The 19231-nt window shown below is 42.3% G+C and overlaps 1 protein-coding gene across 3 annotated transcripts in view; it reads right to left on the bottom strand.

The window, feature by feature from the left end:
* Nucleotides 1-401: 401 nt before the first annotated feature.
* mta1 (metastasis associated 1) overlaps nucleotides 402-19231 on the bottom strand; it is a 56987-nt gene continuing 38157 nt past the window's right edge. The window contains exons 7-18 of one of the 3 annotated variants that reach the window (XM_069661407.1): nucleotides 16424-16526; nucleotides 14725-14824; nucleotides 14092-14280; nucleotides 11613-11687; nucleotides 11253-11311; nucleotides 10706-10950; nucleotides 8643-8794; nucleotides 8113-8302; nucleotides 7904-7993; nucleotides 5824-5943; nucleotides 1253-1402; nucleotides 402-1054 (exon numbers count right to left, since the gene is read on the bottom strand). In XM_069661407.1, the coding sequence (XP_069517508.1) occupies nucleotides 1293-1402; nucleotides 5824-5943; nucleotides 7904-7993; nucleotides 8113-8302; nucleotides 8643-8794; nucleotides 10706-10950; nucleotides 11253-11311; nucleotides 11613-11687; nucleotides 14092-14280; nucleotides 14725-14824; nucleotides 16424-16526 (1433 nt within the window). In that variant the 3' untranslated portion in view covers nucleotides 402-1054; nucleotides 1253-1292. Of the gene's footprint in view, nucleotides 1055-1252; nucleotides 1403-5787; nucleotides 5944-7903; nucleotides 7994-8112; nucleotides 8303-8642; nucleotides 8795-10705; nucleotides 10951-11252; nucleotides 11312-11612; nucleotides 11688-14091; nucleotides 14281-14724; nucleotides 14825-16423; nucleotides 16527-19231 lie in introns of all 3 variants that reach the window. The other 2 variants (XM_069661406.1, XM_069661405.1) reach the window with 2 other exon arrangements.

Here is a 19231-nt window from a genome sequence, read left to right on the forward strand (position 1 = left end):
AGTCATGTCTCGTTCAAAATCGTCAGGTTTGAAATGTAGACTGCAGACCTGAAGATATTTTAGACGATCCACCGGTATATTCTCGTCGTATTTCAGATTCGGTACCGCTCTAGAGCCATTGCCTGCAGAGAAACGGTAGCATTTCACTCCAGCATCTCTGGCTGGGCCGTTCCTTTCAGAGGGAGGGGTGCAATGCAATCTGGGTGTTGTAGGAATGACGAATAGGTGAAACCACAAGCTGTTTGTACAACTTTCTCCACAGCTATGGTGCCAGTTTCAAATATTGTTTCTATCGACTACAGAGAACACCATTAATAGCTATTTAAATTATTTTGCATATACCGTTTTTGCATACCTGTGTGAGTTTTGACAAGTCAGCGCACAAACACCAAAAGAAGAGGGAAAATCAATTATCTTTTTTAATTACATTATCTAAGCATAGATGCATTACTTGTGAAAAAGGTAGAAAAAACAGCAAGTCTTTCTCAATAAGTTAAACCTCTCTGGCCCGAGAGCAGGGCCGGCTCACAAAACAGAAGATTCCCCGTAAAGCATTCAAATTCATTGAAACAAAAGACGAGGAGTTAACTCGTGTCGCTGAAATAAAAGTGTGTCTCCTCGTTGAATTTAACTTGTTAAAAAACAAAAAACAAACATAGAAGATGCAAGTGGCTTATGTTACAGTCCTTCCGCCCTTTTTCCACAGGGCTCTGCAAGCATTGATCATGAAACTTCACCAAGTTCCATCGTTTGATTGACAAACAATAAGCTGAGTTATAGTTGGTAAAAAAAATTATAATAACAATAACAATAATTACAATGACAGTTATAACGAGAAATGTAAGTAATAAACACAGTCCTGTACAGTCAGGCTCATCTTCTGATTGACCACAGCCAAACTGATCGATTATCGATTGGTCCTCAGTGGTGTGAAGGACCCGTTCTGACTGAAGAAAGGTGGCCATGCTGTCGTCTCCTTTCAGATTCAACTTCCCTCAGCTGCCCTCGGCTATGGTTCATAGGAAAACACCTTTCCATATCATGTTCCCCTCTGCTGCGGACAAACACACAGAGGAAAGTGATCGTCTGTTGTCCAATAACCGTTACATGTTTAAAAATAAACTTCTCCTGATATCTTCTACAAGCTTAATATACACAACTATACATACAATTTACAGCTAACATGCACCTGATAACCTTATATTATGCATCAAACATCAACAAAGATGATCTTCTCTGCAGGGTGGCTCACCTCACTGGGGTTTGTAGTGGAGGTGGTTCCCACAGAGCGTTCAGTCCAGTTCATGTACCTCGTCCTGCAGGGAGACGGAGGGCCGCCCCGCATCGCTCACCCGTTTGGCCATGATGTCCCACTGCGGAGTCAAGCCTTTGGATTTCGAGCCTGCAGAGGAGGGAGAGGACAAATGATGCTGGACAGACGCTCATCAGTCAAATGATACTACTGAAGACACTAAAGGGTAAAGTCTACTGCCCCCTGGTGGCTCCACGAGGTACTGAGTTCTTTATAGGGCTGCAGAATAAAAACAAACATGAATCAACCTTCTGGTCTCTGAGACACATATTACATTGAGTTGTTTATTTTATATTTCTGTCATTATTCATGAATCTTGAGTTCATGCAGCCTTTAAAAAATGATTAAAAAGGGTCACTGAAAACATCTAAGAAATACCACCATAAAACAATGTTTATGTTTTATTTTGATGTATGGTGTTACGGGTCACATGACCAGTGTTTAGTTAAGATTATACCCCGTGGCATTATTATGGTTGCAGAGGAAATTGTACATTTTCTCCAATTTGTTTCATATTTGTTGATCTGCTTTTTCATGGACAATGTGAGACATTTGTCGTAATTGTTTTCTAGCACATTTCTGTTCTGCTAACGTGTCCGAACCTGCTCATGAATATACACTAGCTTGAGAGACTTTAAAATGACAGTTAAAGTTTATGTCTTTAATTTTCTTGTAGTCGTCACGGTGTCTGCTGACAAAAGAGAGAGTGAGAGAAATTAAATCATCATAAAACATCTGTATGATTTGTGGCCTTCATTCCATCGGACCAGTGTAGCTACACTCCTTAAACCTTTGATCCTTCTGACATCATATTTGTTAAACTTACATCCATAAAACCACAAATGTCCCACAGCCCAGCTTTCTAGATATTTCCATCAGAGCTTATCGATGTTTACAGCATTCTATGTAAACAAGATTCACTCACCAGGTCTATTTATTTATTTTTACATATATCTAATCATCAGTAATGATTTCACAGTTATGTTGGAAAAAATCCCACAATCCCTTTGATGGCACATTATCAACAGTAAATACACTCTCCTCTTCACTTGCTTTGCACTGAATCAAACAGCATCTGCATAAAGAAAATACCAGATAACAATAAAGCTTTTGGATTAGCAGCTTTATAAATATTCATTTTTATATAGATGTCAATCTGACCCTGAAAGATATTGTTAATAAATTAGCATTTAGCCACAAAGCTTGTTTTACAGCAAGAATAAGACATACATTACTTCTATTAATTTTACTCAGATAAGTCTGATAGATCTGCGGTGTATTTTGCTTAATGAGAGAGGTTACAATCGGCATTCAGACCTGGGTCAAATGACTCTGCAGTCGCCCCGGGTAATTATCGCCTTGGTTCCGATCGGCATTGATGGGAACACAAAACCCGCCGACAAGCTAATCTCCGCCCCCTTTCCGTCGCGATGCTATGCTCCGTCTGTAACTTCTGCGACTCCTTGTCATCTCAGCTACAAATTCCGCCCGTCTCCGTCCGAGCAGCGCTCGAACATCGTTCCAAATTTGACGCCGCAGAGTTAAAACACAGACTGAATAAGTAATAGATACAATAAAGACCTAACCACCGTAACATCTTCACTGTTTACTAACCCTGTCTCTGGCGCGTTTGTGAGGTCAAGACGGTGACGCAGCAGAAAAGAGACCGACAGGAGTATACTTCACTGGCAATGGGAAAAGAGACAATCAGCATCTATAAGCAGGTCTTCCTGGGTCTGAAAAAAAACAGGGTCAAGGTGCTAAATTCGCTGAGAAAGGGGTATTAGTAAAATGCTCCAAACAATGGAGATCAGGTGACTAAATTAGCAAAATTACAGCATAATAGAGATTAAATGCTCTGCGACCAAAGTTTTTCATGTCAAGAATGGGTTGATCATTTACACAGAGGAGAGACAGAGCACACAACTACATTTATGATAGTGTACAGATAGCATACACAACACATGACGTGTCAATTTAGCAGCCTTTCTCTCCGTTTTAACTCTCAATGCTAACTTAAAGCTCCTGTGAGGAGTTTTCCACCGGTTTTGAAACAGACTGAAATTAATTCTGATGACTCTATATGACCCACAAAAGCAAAGCAGACCATCACAGGGTTCCCACTCTTTTTACGAAATAATTTTCCAGGACATTTTCCAGGAGTTTTTCCTGACAATTCGGGACGGCACTTGCTCTCAAACGGTCATATCATTTACCGGTAGGCCTAGTACTGACACATTTAACCCTAGTTTTATTCCTCCTTATTTTGATGATGCAGGGTTCACGATGAAGTGTCTCAAGCCCCTTTTACACTGCCAGTTCAAGGCGGGATTATTACACCTGTCATGTTCTGTCTTCTGTGTAAAACGCACAGAGGCGCAATGATGGAGCGAAGTCGTTCATTAAGCCTACATCTATCCAAGTAACACCTGAAAGGACATAGCAATGTATTGAAACAAAAAAGATTATAAAATTCAAGTGTCATACTTTTCTATCGTCTTTCAGTTGGTTAGAAAGCGTCTAAAGGCGGCGATCTTGCACCCCTCGCAGGACTCGATTGTGAATGTGACAGCTCTGGGAGCTCTGACTGGAGTTGAGGCGGCAGACTTGTGCTGAGCGTGGGGCTAAATTAAATTTAAATTTTCCAGGACAACACGAAATTATTTCCAGGATATTTGTTCATTTTAATCAATTTCCAGGTGTTTCCAGGACTGGAAAACTAGTCTCTAAATTTCCAGATTTTCCAGGTTTTCCAGGACGTGTGGGAACCCTGCATCAGCGACAAGATTGATTATTTCTATATAGATTTTTTTTTATGCCTGAAAACGCTGGCGGGGGGGTAGGTGTCAGAAGAACCACTTAACTGCACGCTGCCTTTGTTTACGTTTTAAAAAAAGTTAAGTGAGTGATACATATGACTGTTAGAAGAAAGCTGGATGAGATTTTCTGTTAAAAACCACCACTTAAGCATGTACCGGACAAAATCAGCAGAGAGAGAAGATGTACGGCTTTGTCCACAGGGGGCGCCAAAATCAACACAAACCTAAAGTTCCTCACAGGAGCTTTAAGACTCCAAACTTAAAACAAAGACATGACAGGGACTTCTTCTCAGTAAGAGTCAACAAGACTTCCCAAAATGTTGCACTGTTCAATTTCAGCCCCTGTCCACAAGAATCAGTTTAAAGTGCCAACTACAACAGAAGACAATGCTTAAAATATGGATCCCTCTGCAAAGTCGCTGCAGAATCTAACACGTAGATGCTTCTTCAACAAGAGATCTTTACAAACACCACTTTCAGTCTCAGACCGAATGTGAAATACCCTCACAGTCTCCCCTCCTGTTTCTGAGCGTTGCCGTGGAGAATAACAGGCCTAAAAAGAGTTGCTGCAGAACATAATACCACAGCGAAGTTGACCTTTGACCTTTGGGATTATACAAGTTTGTCACTTTACAAAAAAACACAGAAACGACTCCCTTCTACTCGAGCCCGGGCTGCTTTCAAACTCCCTGCTTGTGTGCTATCCCAGCCTGGGCCTGAGGTGGGCTCACAGACCAGTGAAGATGCTCTCTCCCTCAGGATACACTTGCCGAGCCCTCCTCCTCCTCCTCCTCCTCTCTACTGTTACCATGACAACATAGACTGTAGCCTCCAGCTAAAGCAGCAAGGCTGATCCGACTCCTCTCGCAGTCTCCCTCCCTCTCTCTCTTCCCCTCCATCTTTCTCGCTCTTCTTGATCTCTCAGTCTGTCTCTTCCCCTCGCTCATTGCACAGGGGAGCGGGGAAAGTGGGACGTAACCCAAAAAAATAAGAGCCCCACACAAACTTTTAACCCTGCGGCAGTGAGTCTTAGCCGTGTATCGTAGCCGGCGAGTGAGCCGAGGAGCTTAGATGCGCCTTTACATTACCCTTAAATATTAAAATAATCAATGTCAAGTAACTACATTTAAAATTCAACATAAATAAATAACTGGAATACATTTGGTTTGTTTTAATACAGCTAAAGTAATCATAATGAGGCTTTAAAGACTAAATAAAACGCATTAAAATTAACCTTAATGCTAAGTATGACAACATTATTCTACTCTTATTATCTCATACATAAGAACAACTTCCTTCAGAGTCAAATTTCCACATAAACCACCACAAATAAGCTCCATCTGAGGCCTTAATGAAGTTATTTCCTTCATAAAGCATCATCTAATTAAAAGGCTGATATTAAAGCTACCAAGTAATTAGTGAATTAAGTTAGGTGATCATAATTATCAGAGTACAGGAGAAAATATATACAGCAGGGATTTAAATCAAGTGTGATTATATCCAACAAGAAGTAAACGAGGAAACCAAAATTCAAGTCAGAAAAGCTCAATGAACACGATAATAAAACAAGTAAAATTCAACAAGAGTTTATAAGCTGAGGAATCAAAGCACAAACACACGCATTCGGCACACGCATCCCCCTCGCCTTTCACTCACCATCCAGTCCGTTGTGCTGTTCGTAGGTGCGTTTACCCAGGATGGTGGGAGAGCCATTGTTGAGGATGGGGGAGGACTTTATGGGCGTCAGGCTGCCTGTGGAGATGGACGCGCCGCGGGCCGGAGGGTCGGGTTTGGCTGGACGGGGATGTGCTTCTGCAGGTGGAAAGAGAGGGCAGAAGAGTGAGAGGACGAAAGAAGCACGAAGAGAGAGAGGAGAAAAAAAAGAGGATTGGAAGCAGTTAATTTGAGATAAGCAGAGTGGACGATGAGGAGCAATTACAAGACAAGGAGGAATTAAGTCATCAAAAGCGCCGGAATATTCTCAAACTGTTCATTTGGAACAATATGTGAAATGCATGCTGCTGATATTTGCAATTTCATACATATTTACACAGGCTTTAATCCTCTGAGAAGAGCAAGATCATCATCAAGTGTTGCAGAGCTACAATACTAAAGCAGCCAACGCTCAATGAGCTGTTCGCATGGCTGTGTGCTCTGTGAGGCTGTAAGCAATGCAGTGCTTTGAGATCAATCCCAACAGCAGCATGCTGACATTGCAAACATGCTGGTGTTTAGCAGGTTACCATATTCACCAACTTCACTGCGTCTAATGTTTGTATATTAGCACGAAACAATAAGAACAGTTTTTGCTGGAGAAATAGAATTTAAAACAGGTGATTTCTCTTATTTCCTCTTTCTAAACTGACGTTCTTGTAATATTCAAATTGGGTTGAGTAAGTGAGCTCTCCTGGGGGAGGTACAGTTCAGCTTTCTGGCAAAAAGCCCCGAAGGCAAAGTTTTTCTGTTGCAGTCTGAGCTCGGTACTGTCAGCACCGACATCACGGCAGAGACGAAAGAGCCGAAGAGGACATCGACAGAGAAGAGAAACAGAGAGCGACACAGCGAGAGGCCAGATGAGAGGAAATCTGAGAGGTTTTTGGTTGTTTGGGAAAAGAGCCCATTGCTCGACACTGCACAGCTATTTCCGAACCGCAGGTAATAGAAGTTTTTGCGTTGTGATGGTTTAAATCTCGACTCATGGTGGCAGAAGAGGAAACGTTACGGGATCACTTAAGTTGTTACAATCCATCCTGAGGGGGCCGTGAATGTTTTTAAGTCTGAAACCATTCAAAACCAAAAAGCTCAACCTGACTGTGATGCTACAAGGAAAGTTAGAGTTAAAGTCACGAACAGGGACGGGTACCAAAACCTGGTATTAAACGGGCCCTGGGGCTGAATTATGAAAGACCACAGCATTGATAAAACTCTGTTATCCGTTCTGCTTTAGGTGCTGGAGAAATTAAGAAAATAAGTTTCCAACTGTTTCTCATTTGCAATAAAATGAAGACGTTCGTCTGTGATGCATATTCCCACTTCAGATCAGAGATCTCTCTTGAAGAGCCTGTGTGCGAGGGGCGGGGGCAGCTCTCTCTCACAACACTTTTGCTTTTAAGGGAGGAAACACGAGCGATCTGTCCAAGCAGCTGTCCGAAGTGCAGCATATACAGGCAGAGAAAAGCACCGCTAGCTCATAGTTCCTCTCTCGTTGCCCCATCTACGTCAGCTCTGTATGCTAGCAGCCTACCTGCATGCCCCACCGAGGATGCTCTGTACCACTGTATTTTCTTTTGCAGGAAATGATTGTTTAATTAGTTTTATATTTCCATCATCACGACATGAGTGTATAAAAGTGTTTGTTGTAAACATTGCTGTTTCTTTTGCTGTGAATGATTGTTTTTTTTACATTTCAGAAACTAAAGCTTAAATCTTAATTCTGTTCTTAATTTAGTTCTCTTTAAAAATAACAAAAAGATCTGATAAAAACACAGTTAAAGTAACGGATAGTTAAGCAGCATCGATAAGAGTCGTAATACCGTTAAAATCTTAACGATACCCATCCTTAGTCAAGAGGGAGCCATGACCGTTTGCACAACATTTTAAGGCATCCTTTGAATCGTTCTTGTAGTCCGTACAAATGTTGATAACCAGCTGACTGACATTAACGCAGTGGAGTCTTTGGAGTGGCTAAAAAGCAGCCATCTATCCATTTACAACACCACACACAAGCTTTAAATAAAAATGAGAGATGCCGTGGATGACGTTTTTGTCTCACCTAAATATCGAACCACAGACTCCAGAGGTTTGCGTTCCACAGGTTTCAGTGGCAATGGCTTTTTTGGCCCATCAGGCAACCGGAGGGCACCTGTGGAAACCCATTTAAAACAAAGTTTATTTACAATTACACGAGCAATAACTGGCGTTATAGCTGTCACAGTTTCATCCGAGCATCATGTTCATTCTGTGTGACGTTCAGGTGCTTACATTCGGCCTTGATGGCTGCTGTGTTGACAGGGAGGTAGGGGTGCCTGGCCAGGTATCGCGGCCTGATGATGTCCTGGCAGATGCGACGTGCCATCCGCGTCAGGCCGGTGGTCTGCAGGAAGAAGGCCTGTCGCGTCTTCACCGCAAACTTGGGGCTGCCGCTGTGCCGCAGGGGCAGACCGTGGGGGCTCTGGATGTATAAATAAACAAGAGTTTGATACTGGAAATGTGCAGTGCTGCGTGTGTGACAGCTTACATTTTATGTAATGAACACTGCAGGACCAGAGACCGGAACATTTGAAGCAGATCAATATTTGAAATGGATTTTATAACTTATAATCTTTATATAATCTGCAAATTAAAACAGCTGGATCAACTTGCATGAAAAGAAAAATATTGTCTCTATAAGTCGGACTGTTCCTTTAAGGGTAGGGTTTGCCTTTGAACAAACAGTGAGGCTGTTTGCAGAGTAAGTAAACTAAATGTCCAGTGAGGCGTGTCTGTGTGTCTGTGTGGGTGTGAGCTTGTACCATGTTGTTGCGGTTGGGTCCAGGCCGCTCTCCATCCAGTCTCGTGGGCATCTTCAGCCCTCCGTACTTCTTCCAGTAGGTCCAGCATGAAGCGCACAGGCGACACTGCATGTTGGGGGGTCCCCACGAGTACCACTGGTAGGAGCTGCTGGCTGCAAGCACACAAAAACACAGACAGGAGGAGGTGAGTACTGACGGACGGATCGACACACATTTATAAAACGTGCTTGTGATGGCTTATAATCAACATGAACACGAGCTCTTGTGCCTTTGAGTAAGAGCACAACCTTTAATCATTCATCACTGAATTAACTACAATTACTAAAATAACTGCAATAACTCTGTGCTGCAGGGCGAGTAGTCCTACTCCCTCTCTAATGTGTGTCACAGCACAGTGTACAGCATCTATCTGAAATATGAGGATGTAACCTGTAAATTAATGCTTTGCTTTAAGTAAGTGGTCTTTAATGATGGTGTGTTAATGCAAAAAACAGAGGAGAAGATTCACAGAAGAACATAAGTTTATGTTAAAGTAGATCTAATGATGAAAAAGGAATCTGTTAGTATCAACAAATACTTTCACTCCGGTGTATTTAATCCCAAATACACAGGAACTGAAGATGTTTTACGCCTGTGTTTACAGGTAAATATCTAAATCAGCCTTTAACAGAACCACATTAATAACTTATAGAGCGACGAGTACGACAACATTTAGCTGGTTTAATTCAAGAAAAAAAGAAAATAGCAAATTTCTTATCAAAAAACCATCCAAATTTGAACCGTTTCCAGAGCAGATACATTTCAAAATAAATATTAAGGGGGGAATTCACTAAAGGATTGTGCGGCTTTTGCGCCCGCTAAAACATCAGACACAAAAAGACTGCCTCATTCTCCAAGCACACGCAGAGGGCTGAATGCACCCAAAAGTGCGCTGCAGAGCAAACAGCATCTCTGTGCTCTGGTGCCATTTGTGTGTATTTAAGTGAATCATTGTGCAGACATTTGGGGCAAATTTTGACCTTTGACCCTCTATAGCAAAAAGCATCTAATTCATAAGCGCGAGCGCTAACAGCACCGTGCACTTAGAATGAAAATACATCTGCAGAGAGCAGGTGGTAAAAGCGGCGCAGTGTTAGAAGAGCTGTCAGGCTCTGAGGTTACACTGATCATGACGACAATTCCACCTTTTGTGTGACCATAAAAAAAAAAGTCTGTATATATATAATATTTTGTCATTATTATTATTATTATTATTATAATCGAGAGACCAATCAGTCCGGGACTGTCCGAGGCTCAACCCCGGCAAACTTTGCCCACATGTGTGTAGACGGTCTGGAGCTGTTACGCATGACGGGGATTATCATATGGACGAGCTGCTGTTGCGTGCTTGTTTTAAAAAAATTAAGCTGCATTACATACAGTGAAACTAGTAAACACCTGTCGAGTCTGGATTTTACGATAAGCTGTTAAAAGAGATGCCCCCTCCTCTACCAGGTTCATCATCGCTCTGTGCATGGAGTTCCGTCAGTGTGCGTTCAACTACTGCCTGAGAGCACACTGTCGCAACTGTGAATGTCGAAGCAATACTTGGAACTTCATCATGTACAATTTAGCAAGACTGAAATCATATTTATCTGAAAAATGCTGGAAGCGACAGTCTTTGCTCTGTGACCCACCCACAAGGCTTAATCAGTCCCTAAAGTGTGTCTTGAAATGGGGGAAAAGGGGTTTCAGGTACGCTGAGGATTTGGGTCTGGGGGACATGATCTCTTTAAATCTTTTTTAAAGTAGATTGAAGGCATTGGAGGAAGATGCATCAGGTTGTGACCCAGAATATGTAGACTTGTTTTTGTAACTGTTGTGTGTTGTATGTCTGAAACTTTGTTAAAATGTGCCGCTGCTGTCTTGGCCAGGACACTCTTGTAAAAGAGATTTTTAATCTCAGTGAGGCCTTTTCTGGATAAATAAAAAAATAAAAATATTAATCAGGCTAATCTTTACAGGTTTTTATTACAAAAAGCAAGCTACATGACAGCCGTGTGGCACATTTAAAAAAGACTTACTGTAGCAGCTTTCACAGGCCCTGCCCAGGCCGGGGGTCTGCCCTGAGCCCGGAGCTCCCGGGACGACTGCACCGACTGCACCGACTACGCCGACTGCACCGGCTATGCCGACTGCACCGACTGCGCCGACTGCACCAATTGCGCCGACTGCACCAATTGCGCCGACTGCGCCGACTGCACCCGCCGCTCCATTCACAAGAGCTGGTTTTACATTGTTACTCAGCTGGTTGGGGTTTGGCTTGTTACTGCGGAGGGCACAGAAACAGGGGAAGGGTCAGAGGATACAAGATAATACAGGCCAGAGAGAATAGATAACATTCATCAGCGAGCTGCCAGAGACAGCAGTGACACACACACTGTACTCAGAGCTGTCATGAATGCTGATAAAATGAAAGAAGGGTTTGTGTTTTAATTAAAGCAGCAGATGTCCGACTGTAATACTCCAGAGATATCTCAGTGTACTCACATGAAAGGGTGTTGCACAAACGATCCGTGGTGAATATATTTAAACCCAATATCACACAGAAACGTGCACTGAGGTACTCACTAGTTTGGGATGTAGACCTGCTTCAACTTGCTTTCTGCCTCGGCTGCTTTTAATCGTTTCTGGAGCAGAGGCAGGGGAGAGAGGAGAGGAGGGTGTGATTAGAGAGGTAAGCTCCAACAACACCAGTTTAAAAAGAATAAGCATTTAAGGAACCAGTTCAAAACCTCATATGGATTTAAGATTTTTAGACAGGGTGGGTTATTTCTGACACTTGACCCATTTTTAATAAGAAAAAGAGACTTGTGATTACATGTCTTGTATCTTTTAAATGTTCAGCAACCCTTATAACAGAATACAGATAAACGCTTCAAATAAGTCTGTGAGAAAAAACATGAAGTGAAGTGTAATGATTGTGTTTACCTGCTGTACATATCTGTCTGTGGTCTTCCACATGTAGTAATACTCGATAATACTCGTCAGGGACTTCCAGGGCAGCTGAGGAAGGAAAGAGAACACAAAATCGATCAAATTTTCAATTACTTTCTTTTATAATCGATTAGTTGTTTTTTCTAAAGACGCCCTTCAGTGAAAATCAAGTGTTTAACCCTGTAAACATCTCCATGTGGTGTTCTTCATGTGCTACAAGACATATCAGGGACAACATCAGCAGTCATCTCCATGGCTGGGCCTGTCTGCTTTTAAACTGCAGTGTACCAAGGACAGGCTGAACAACACGTTTTCAGATTGGCAGGTTTGTGACGACACAAACCTAAGGAGCCAATCCCGTTAATGGACGGGGTGACGCTATGCATATCGTTATGTGTAACCTATGGCAACCACTTTGGCGATGCGCGAGCCAGCTGTAACCGTCATCGTAATTTTTGCAAACTCACTACTGACTACTAACGTTAACGTTACTTCTTCTAATTACTACATTTCAAGCTAGCTAAGTTTCAACAAGTTGCCGCTAAACAGTGTTTTGTTTTCGCGACAGAGGGGGCGGTTGGAAATGTACATAGTGGGCGGGGCCTATGCAGATTCATGAATTTTTAATGAGGGAGAAGGAGGAGATGCCTTGGGAGGATTTTTACAAGGTAATTAAACATATTTTGCAGAAAAAACTTATCAGAAACAATTTATTATTTCAAGCAGAGCATTGTATATGTCTTAAAACATGTAAGACATGACTGCAGCTGGTCTTTAACGAAGTTGGTTAAATGGGAAACATGTCAATCAAGGTTTCCCAAAGCACGAGATGTCACCCTCGAACGATATTTTAATTTACTGTCATAGAGGAGATATGAAAACAGAAATTGTTCACACTTAAGAAGCTGATTATTCCTCCATCAGAATAGGTGGTGAGGGATTTAAATGGTTGACAGCTAATCGATTAAATGTTACAGCTGCATTTCAGAATAGTGGTTATTAAAATGATGAGAGAAGACTTGTGATTGAAAGGTTGCTGGCAAAGAAGCTTTTCTACACACATCTCATCGCAAAGCACAATGTTACCTACAGACCTACAGAGGAAAAGTCTTAACCAACTGTTTTATGGTCATCCATCTGAAAAGTGTCTTAAAATACGATGGGATTCTTCAGACAAATGAACAAAAACGACCACAAAATGTGTTTGAACCCACTGCAGCCGCACGGCAAAGTTCCCTCTAAGAAGTTCAGAATGAGCTGTAAAGTACAGAGGCCCCACCCATCATGGTGGTGTAGTCCTGTTTGAGGAGGAGGTCTGGGTGGAAACCTGAGTGAGAGGCACTGACAGCAGCCGGCCACCAGGTGGTGGAGTGATGCACACAGTGAGAGCTGAGCACAAAGTCCACTAACGGCAGCAGCAGCGTTTTTTCTCAGGACTGCGGGGAGCTCCAGCAGAAAAGCAGCTTTCACCTGCTTTTTAATGAAGTTTTCTCAGAGATATTTCTGAAGAATGTTTCTCTGGGTAATTGGTCCTTGTGCTTTGCTGTAACAGTTTCCCTCTTTGCTTTAGCTGGCTGCGCACTTATCCTACAAGACTACTACTGTGCTTCACAGTTGTTCTGCATAACATCACCCACATGACTAAATTAGGTGCAAATGTCTACAGAACTCTGCATCTGTAGGTTTTTTTGCACTCAAGACGCAGCAACTCAAAACATACTGTACACGTCTCTTAATTAGACTGTGATCAGGCTGATGAGCTGCAGTGCAAGTCATCAATATGCTGTCCTTACATATCTCCACCCAAGCATTTCATTAAGCGCTTTAAACACTCTCTGGTGAATCAAATAGAGCCGTGACACATCTTTACAAATAAATTAATACTTTAAAATTTAGGAAAATATGCTTTCACTGTCTCTCTTAGATAAAAACCCCACTTCACTTGATTAAAGTAACACGTCTGTCGTTGAAATAAGATGCTAAAGATTGTATTTTAATTGGTCACATCGTCCTAAAAACAAAGCCTGATGACCAGATCATCTGATCTTGCAACTTATCAGCTGAAACTTTTAGTAATTTTATGAGATTTTAAGAAGTAAATTATCTTAATTAGCTTTTGCAAATATGCCAAAAAGCTCCCTCGGACACTCACTTGTAAATACATTATGTCGTGTTTGAATAATCACAATGTGTCGTTTGTTCTGATTATCCTGGAGGTAATGTGCCAGACTTTTTCTTATGACTCAGCAACTTGTTACGCTCTTGACGTCAAAGTGAGGTTACCAGGCAACAGGAGGAGTTTGAAGTCGTATTTATTTACCTTTAAAAAGGCTGTTTTTTCCCATTTTCTTATGCTGAGCTAACAGACAGACAGCAGAGCTGTATTGATCTTTGTGTCTAACGTGCAGCAAGAAAGCAGATAGGCATAATGCTCGAAATATACGTCGAGCTATTTCACGCTTTTCCTACTCACAAAATCCTGTTGGATATCGGTGAAGTCTTTGCCGTATTTCTCTAGTGCTTCTTCAAACAGGTTGGCCTCGGAGGCGCTCCACTCCTCCATCTCATCCCTGCAGAGGACGGGCCCACCCTGAGGCACCAGTGCTGCGATGGCTCGAGTCATGTCGTAACCCGTGGCGTGGAGGGTGTCCATAGCGTGAAACTAAAACACACAGATGAAAACATGTATTTTCATTTTGCTCGACCAATTCTGAGTAAAACAGATTTCTATTTATTAAGTCCATGGAGTTTATATGCAGCTCCTTTACTAAGGCTCCGGGCTGTGTGTGTGTGTGTGTGTGTGTGTGTGTGTGTGTGTGCGCTGTGCATGTGGGTAGCTTGAAGGCCTCTCATCTATGTTTTATATATGAGGATAAGATCTAGGGCAGAATAGACCCGCACAAGGCTTCTGGGGCCAAGTGCTTGTTAGGGATAACCAGACACAGGCCTCAACAATCACACACACAACACACACCAACACACACACACGTGCACTACGAGCATTTCCTTTGATTAACACAGCTCCCCCCCCCCACCTCCTCAGTACGCTTTACATCCATGGTGTGATGCTGATTTAACCCAAGGCCGGTTTGGATGTGTATCTCACCAAGGTGATGTCTCTGGAGGCTGCAGCAGCGCTCATGTGAAGGCTGGGCTGCCGGACAGAACTACTGCAGTCCAAGGCTCTGGCGAACGTACCTACCGACCTGTGAGAACACGCAGATGACGCAACAGAAGCATATCAGATATATTTGAAGAGCAGAAAAAAAAAACACACTTCTAGAAGTCGCGCTTCATACAGTGTCATCTGAAGGTCTTTTTCATGAACCATTTATGCACAAAAAGTTGAACGACTAATTAGTAAAGTTGTAATTGCACTGCTTCATGATAAAATATTCAGTAATGTAGTTTTGCAAAGCAAATTATACAACTCCAGCCAATTAGCACAGAATGGAATAAAATGCTGAGTAATTATATTTAGCTGTAAATCATGAAGTGTTTGGAGAAGTAAGTTTGACGCAGTTTAAAAGGATTCTGGGGAATAATGTGGATAATTTGCTTTCATTCAAGTTCAATTAGTGTTTTTAAACCTGGGCCCAATATTATTTAAAATACTAATAGGCGGTTATTTACATCACAAACTGGAGCAATTCGAAACCTTTTCATACCCCACAATATGTAAAAATACGGCATAGGTTTAAGAATTCTCCTCTAAGCTGAGAAAGTCGATATGAACACACAAGTTAAACATGAAGCAAAAGCCAGGGGAGTTAGCTTAGCTTAGCATAAAGACTGAAAACAGGGGGAAACAGCTAGCCTGGCTTTGTACAAATGTAATAAACTTCCCCTTAAGTTCCCTTTTTAACTGGTTAATGACGACAATAATAATAACTTTCAAGAAACCCAAGGTCGCTTTACACAGGAGTTCAAACAAACAAAAACAAATAAACACAAGTGCAAGGAAAGAAAACAAAGAAGGCTGAGTAACGGTTGTTATTGATTGTAGATCCTGTTGATCAGTTTTTTAAATGAGTGAATGGTTGTTGCGTTGCGAGAGAGTTCCAGAGGGTGGGGGCTGCCACACTGAAGGCTCTCGCCCCTACGGTCCTCAGGCGGGTGTGGGGAAGGGTGATCAGGCCAGTGTGTGAGGACCGCAGATTCAGGGACGGGGGGCTATAGGGGTGGAGGAGGTCAGAAAGGTACAGTGGGGCCAGGGCATGGAGGGATTTAAAGGTGAGGAGGATGATTTTATAGGAGATGCGGGACCTGACCAGGAGCCAGTGAACGTGGATGAGGGTGGGGATGATGCGTTACCAGGATCCCGGACAGGACTCCATTGCAGGCGTGTGCTAATGAAGGGATGTATGAGGGAGTCAGGGAGTGATGCTCGGAGTCTGGAAATGTTTTTATGTGTGATGTGTGGTTGTATCTCTTTATTTAATCCTTACAGGCATTAAAATCACATGATGATGTTTATCATGTGCCAAGTTGTTATAGACTATACCATGCCTAGATACAGTCACTGATCCTGGGAGTCACTGATCTTGGACTGTACAGATCAAATGTACAAGACTACAAGTTAATTAGAGAGCTTTAAAGGTGCGAGTGAGCGGACGTATTTGTTACCTTTAGAGGACGAGGCTTTATGTTGGAGTTCCCATGCTAGGCTAAGCTAACCATCTTTCATATTTAGCACACGGGTGAAAAAGTAAATCCGCTCTGATGTAACTCGCAGCATGGCAGGAACTACAATAAATGAATGTACATTGCACTTTGTAAGCCTTCACACCTCTGTTTTTACTCACCGAGCCACTACTAGAAACTGGTCGATCTGCTTCTCCGTCAGCGAGCTGTTGGGGTCCCAGACCTTCTCCTCTAGCTTCTCCAGGTCTCTGTCATCCTCCTCGTCTACATGGACCAAGAAGACACGCAGATACACACACGGTTAATCCTTCTGTGCTCTTCAAGTCCGCTTTTATTCCACACTGACCACATGAGTACAAAAAGAGTTTGAAAAACCTACAATCAAATTGGATTTCCTTCCTGCTTTTCCTTCTTAAAGCGACTACCTCGTGAGAAGCTATAATGAATCCCAGAGATGAATAGGTGGGGGTCTGTCAAGCTGCCAGCCTGCAACAAACCAGCCAACCTGCCTGAGCTTCTAACACATGTAACAGAATTTCATTAACATGAGTGTAATTAGAGAGCTTAGAGTCCCAGGGTGCCCTAATTGCAATTTCAGAGGTTTTCCAACCCGCTAAGAATAAAATTCTGGCTAAACACTAAAACCTTAAAACTGGCAGAAATATAGACGCATTTGAAAATACAGAATATCCTCGCAAAACACTGGGACAACATGTCTGTGAATCATCTCTCACAGTGCTGATGCTGCAGAATTATTACGGATTTTAACATCGTGGACAATTTGCAAAGCCAACTTGTTTTGTAAGCTATGTCATAATTGACAGTTAAAAATAAGGGCCATATTTTGAATCAGCTTTGGATGTAAACAACAGTGTGAGTAGCAGCAGCTCTGAGGGGCTTCCAATCAGTTGCTGCAATTCCGTAGTTTCAATTTAAACACTGCAGCGGACGTGACGGCTGGTTGCCATGAGACTGTAGCAACCAATTTTATTTTCAACCAATCATTACAATATTTCTATGTAGGTTCAATTATATAGAGTTGTTGAAATTACAGGCTATTAAGTATTAGGAGGAAATGGGAGCTTCTATTTCTATATACAGAAATACTCCAAAGCATCTGTCTCTTCATGTCACAGCCAGATCGATCCAGATCTGAACCCCTTTGAAAACCTCCTGAATGCGATCAAGAGGAACACGGATGGTCACAAGCCATCGAACAAATCCGAGCTGCGCCAAGAGCGGCCTAACGTCACCCAACTGCACTGTGACGGACCGGTGAAGAGCATGCAAAGATGCATGAAAGCTGTAACTAAAAAGCAGGTTTATTCTACCAAATATTGACCCTGAACTCTTCCTGAGTTAAAACATTTGTATTCTGTTGTTTAAAAATGAATATGAGCTTGTTTTCTTTTCTTATTCGAGATCTGAAAAACATCTTTTTAGCATCTTTTAGTCTTCTTAACCAGTCGTCATTTTCTGCAAATAAAAGACCTGGTTGAGAATATTGTATTTGGAAGTAGGAGAAATGTTGTTCACAATAAAAAGTACATTTTATTCAAACACAATCTAGATGTGAGCTTGGCTGTTGCCAATAAAGCAGTTGCCAATAGGTTGTCCTCTTTCCAGAGAACATATCTCTACCAATATCAGCGCCCTTAGAGTGACACCGATACCAATACAATACTTCACATTAGGTACCTTTATTTTCTACTTCATTTGTTACCCTTCACGTTTGTCAGCTTCAGTTGCAAAAATTTGCAAAAGCGCCACTTTTTTCAAAAAGCTTTTTACTCTAAGACACTTAAAAGGAGGTATTATGCTAATTTCAAGCTTCAGGTTTCACTCTGTGATACCTGTGGAGTAGCTTAGCATAATTTACAGTTAAAAAACTCTTCATTTTTGTCGAACTGGTGCTCCGTGCAGGCCCTCATACAGCCTCTGCCTGAAACAACTCTTTTTTCCCCCACCGAAATCAGCGTGTACATGCAGGTTTTTCAGACCCGGGAAGACCCGCTTATAGATGCCTATTGTCTCTTTTCCCATTGTCAGTGAAGTATACTCCTGTCGGTCTCTTTTCTGCTGCGTCACCCTCTGACGTCACAAACGCACCGGAGACAGGGTTAGTAAACAATGAAGATGTTACGGTGGTTACGTCTTTATTGTATCTATTACTCGTTCAGTCTGTTTATCAAACTCTGCGCCGACAAATTTTAAACGATGTTCGAGCGCTGCTCGGACAGAGATGGGCGGAATTTGTAGCTGAGATGACAAGGAGTTGCAGAAGTTACACACGGAGCATAGCATCGTGCCGGAAAGGGGGGCGGAGATTAGTGTGTCGACACGGGTTTTGTGTTCCCATCAATGCCGATGGGAGCCGAGGTGATAATTACCCGGGTCTGAATGCCGATTGTAACCTTTCCCATTTCTTAGCTGTTTTTTTTGACCAGTGGGAAAGCGGCTTCAGTCAGCTCTGTCCCTTAAAGAAACCCCGCCCCTACAAGCCCACTTTCTTCTGATTGGCCAGCTCTCCGAAGCCTGCAGAGACTGCACTTTGTGACGTCACAAAGTGTAGAAAAAACTGTGTGAAACCTGGCGTTCACAGCAGCCTGCAGACTGAGCTGAGAAGCTTGGGGATTACTCCAACATACTTTTACCTGCAGACATAGCACTTCACCCACATCCAACATTGTAACATTATGTCTTAACATGTGAAACAGCATAATACCCCCTCTTTAAGCTGCTAACCCTGTCAAAATCAGCACACTCCATTAAGTGCACATTGGTACTGACAAATATTCAGTTTTTTTATGACTTTGCTTGTTAAACAACACTGGAGGCAGAAAAGGTCGCTGAAAGTTCATGAAATGTTCCTGAGAATTGAATAATTACACAAATATTAAAGGCTGAGAACGTCATTATGCTTCAGTCTGCACCCTGACTGCGCTTCTCTGGAAAATCATGTCAATTAA

Source organism: Semicossyphus pulcher, unplaced genomic scaffold (assembly GCF_022749685.1).
Source record: "Semicossyphus pulcher isolate SPU_LCO1_2020_fin unplaced genomic scaffold, fSemPul1.0.p SCAF_14, whole genome shotgun sequence".
Classification (NCBI taxonomy): domain Eukaryota; kingdom Metazoa; phylum Chordata; class Actinopteri; order Labriformes; family Labridae; genus Semicossyphus; species Semicossyphus pulcher.